Genomic DNA, 3,146 nt, shown 5'->3' with positions numbered 1-3,146 from the left:
ATTTGCTTTTTTCATTTTAAATTTGCTTTTTTCATTTTCTTTTTTTTCTTCGTTTTATTTGCTTTTTTCTTTTTAAATTTGCTGTTTTACCCTAACCCTAACCCTATCACCGATAGAATTGTTTCAGAATCGTTTGTTTATGTAGTCGGCACTTAATGTATATCGGCTGAATGGACGTCAGTGATTGGTTGAAATTACAGAAATACGACAACTTTAACATGGAATAACTTAGGGATTTCTTTTTTTTTTAAGAAGACTAAGAGAAAAAGATGTTTTATATGACACATTCTACCAGTGTTCCAAGTTTCAAAGTGTTTCGTTAATGAAAAATGTGGCCCCCTGTTTTAAAAAAGATCCTAATAATCCTTTCTTCTAGAAACACATGGCCTCAAATTTGGAGGAAGGGATTAAGTCGATTACATCGACCCAGTGCATAACTGGTACTTATTTAATCGACCCCGAAAGAAGTCAATGGGAGCTTTACCAAAAAGGAATGTATCTGTCCACATGCCTTTCAGCCTGTCATTAAATCTTGTAATCGATCACCGTGCACTGACTAAGGTAAATATTCTAATATTGGGGCATATGAGCCCACGACGGAAAAAAAAGTAAAGTTTTCCGTACGTATAGGAATCGAACCCATGCTATGTATTCGCGACAAGTGTGCTACCAATACACTAACAGATGTGTGGGTTCGAGTCTCACGCGTACGGCAAACCCTATTATTTTTTCCGTCGAGGGCATATATGTCCCAATATAAGCGGATGCTTATGAAATATTCTTATTATTTACAGATTGTAAAATACGGCACCGCTTACCAAATAATCGCAGAAAACGGATAGGTAAAATAACAAAACAAAAAATATGTGAAATAAAAAAAATAAATGAAAGAAGGAAGAGCAATATGATGCGAAAACTTAAAAAGAGAGAAAAACTGTTTATTCCTTACGTGTTAGAGACGTGTTCAATTCCTGGGTAGTAACCGATACCGGCCGACGAGTTTCTTAAATGATGCATTCGGTCATCAATGCTCTGCGCATGCTCTTTATCTTTCATATCGACATCAAGAGAATGTAGGGCAGCACGGTTCATCCTAATCCCCCGCAAAAGAACGAAATAAAACAGTTTGAAACGAATTTATGAAATATAATATCATACACATGCGTGCACGCACACACACACAGACGCATAAGCACACACACACACACACACACACACGCACGTACGCACACACGCACACACACACACACACACACACACACACACACACACACACACACACACACACACACACACACACACACAACCACATACGCAAATATCACTGCCTACAACAATAGCGACATCACTTACACTCTCCTGCTCACGTTGATGAAAGGTAAAAACCCGAATCGTTAGATTCTTCACTCCTCGTTTTAAACGAACTTAAGGAAAAATAATTCTACGCATTCCCCAATGCCTACGTTTTCCTACTCATAGTTTCGCTTGTCGATATATGGACATTCTCTTCGCTCGACGAATGGAGAGTCTAGCAACACACAGCCAAATATTGTTCTTGGTTCAATGCTTTTGAAAAAAGTGCGATGTTGTTGGTACTCGTGTTTGGTTTGCTAAATAAATTACACGAAGAATATTATTACAGTGGGTATGGTTTATGCTGAGACACTTTCACTCCTTCATCCTTCAAACTTGTATTGGTCTGATACAACAAGCCCAAATACCACAAGTCCAGAAGTTAGGATGCAGGATTTGTATGGAGTTACCTCCTCTTAGATGAGCAACCAGAAAGCTGAAGGGCTTCATCTGCCCTAGACATGTTAGGCTGTCCGTGAGTGACCTTCTGGACTGATTTATATATATCTCTGATTGTGACCTCATCACATCTCAGATCATTGGTTGGTTGACAGAAAACGAAGATTTTTTTTATTGACCCAAAAACTGAATCTTAAATTCACATCCTTTTGAATTCTTTCGGAAAGATCCATATATGAAAGACAAACGCACTTAAATACGAACGTGCCGTCAGAAATACACAACAACTTACTGAGTCTGAATCTCGCATTTCTTCAAATTCCCAGCCAAGTCTGGCTCATCTACATGACTGACAAAAGATGCACGTCTTAAGGTAGACCTTTCGCAAATCAGTATTCATTACTATTGTATATATTGTGTCATGTGAAGGCGTGTAGGCTAGTGCTTAGAGTGTTGTACTCACGATCGTTAGACCGTGAGTTCGATTCCCAGACCGGGTGGTGCGTTGTGTTCTTGAGCAAAACACTTCATTTCACATTGCTTCAGTCCACTCAGCTGCAAATGAGGAACCACCATGTGATGGCCTACTTTTCTGATCAGGAGAATGTTAACCCCCGCTCGCCTAGTCGGTGGGGTGGCATCATTCGAAAGCTAAAACAAAGCAAAAGCGCATTGTGACCAGTGATGCAAACCGACATCCGATGATCTGGTCGATCACGTGATATACATATATACAGTGTCATACGAAAGTGGTTTTAGCATTACTACAAACCAACTAACAGCTGAAATCAGTCGTTGTCATTTGAACTTCTTAGTGTACATCTCGTCTCCCTCCCTCCCTCACTGGAACTGTAAAAATCTGTAAAACTTTCCAGAAGTTTTCGTTTAAATATGTATGAGCATGTCTAGATATGCAACTATATGCATGAGAATACATACATAAAGCAAAACATACAAATCTGCACTTGTACATACATACATACATACATACATAATACGTACATACACACACACATACATGCATACATACATACATACATACATACATACATACATACATACATACATACTCTGTTTTTGATGTTGAGATTACAATGAAGGAGCCTTGAATCTAGGTTAGAAAGCGGTTCTTTCTCTATTGGCAAGAAATCTTGAAATAAACTGAATAATGACATACATACATACACACAAATATACATACATACATACATACATGCATGCATACATACATAAAAGTATCTCGACAGATATTCTCAGCAACAAAAAAAATTATAGCAAAATGAAGATTAGAAATTTCATATCAAGAATCTTCTGATTCATCCTGTATACCTGTATATTCGTTTTTAAAAAGCAATTTTAATAGTAAAAAAAAAAAAAAAAAAAAAAAAAAAAAA

At 37.5% G+C, this 3,146-nt stretch overlaps 1 protein-coding gene across 1 annotated transcript in view; it reads right to left on the bottom strand.

Annotated features, from left to right (window-relative positions):
• Nucleotides 1-3,146, bottom strand: part of LOC106884449 (tektin-3) — an 11,464-nt gene that overhangs the window by 3,986 nt on the left and 4,332 nt on the right. The window contains exons 4-5 of the mRNA XM_014935837.2: nt 1,474-1,610; nt 950-1,093 (exon numbers count right to left, since the gene is read on the bottom strand). Coding sequence (XP_014791323.2) covers nt 950-1,093; nt 1,474-1,610 — 281 coding nt within the window. The remainder of the gene's footprint in view (nt 1-949; nt 1,094-1,473; nt 1,611-3,146) is intronic.

Source organism: Octopus bimaculoides, chromosome 7, assembly GCF_001194135.2.
Source record: "Octopus bimaculoides isolate UCB-OBI-ISO-001 chromosome 7, ASM119413v2, whole genome shotgun sequence".
Classification (NCBI taxonomy): Eukaryota; Metazoa; Mollusca; class Cephalopoda; order Octopoda; family Octopodidae; genus Octopus; species Octopus bimaculoides.
The sequence above is the reverse complement of the archived record's forward strand: the minus strand, read 5'-3'. Positions and strand labels throughout refer to the sequence as shown.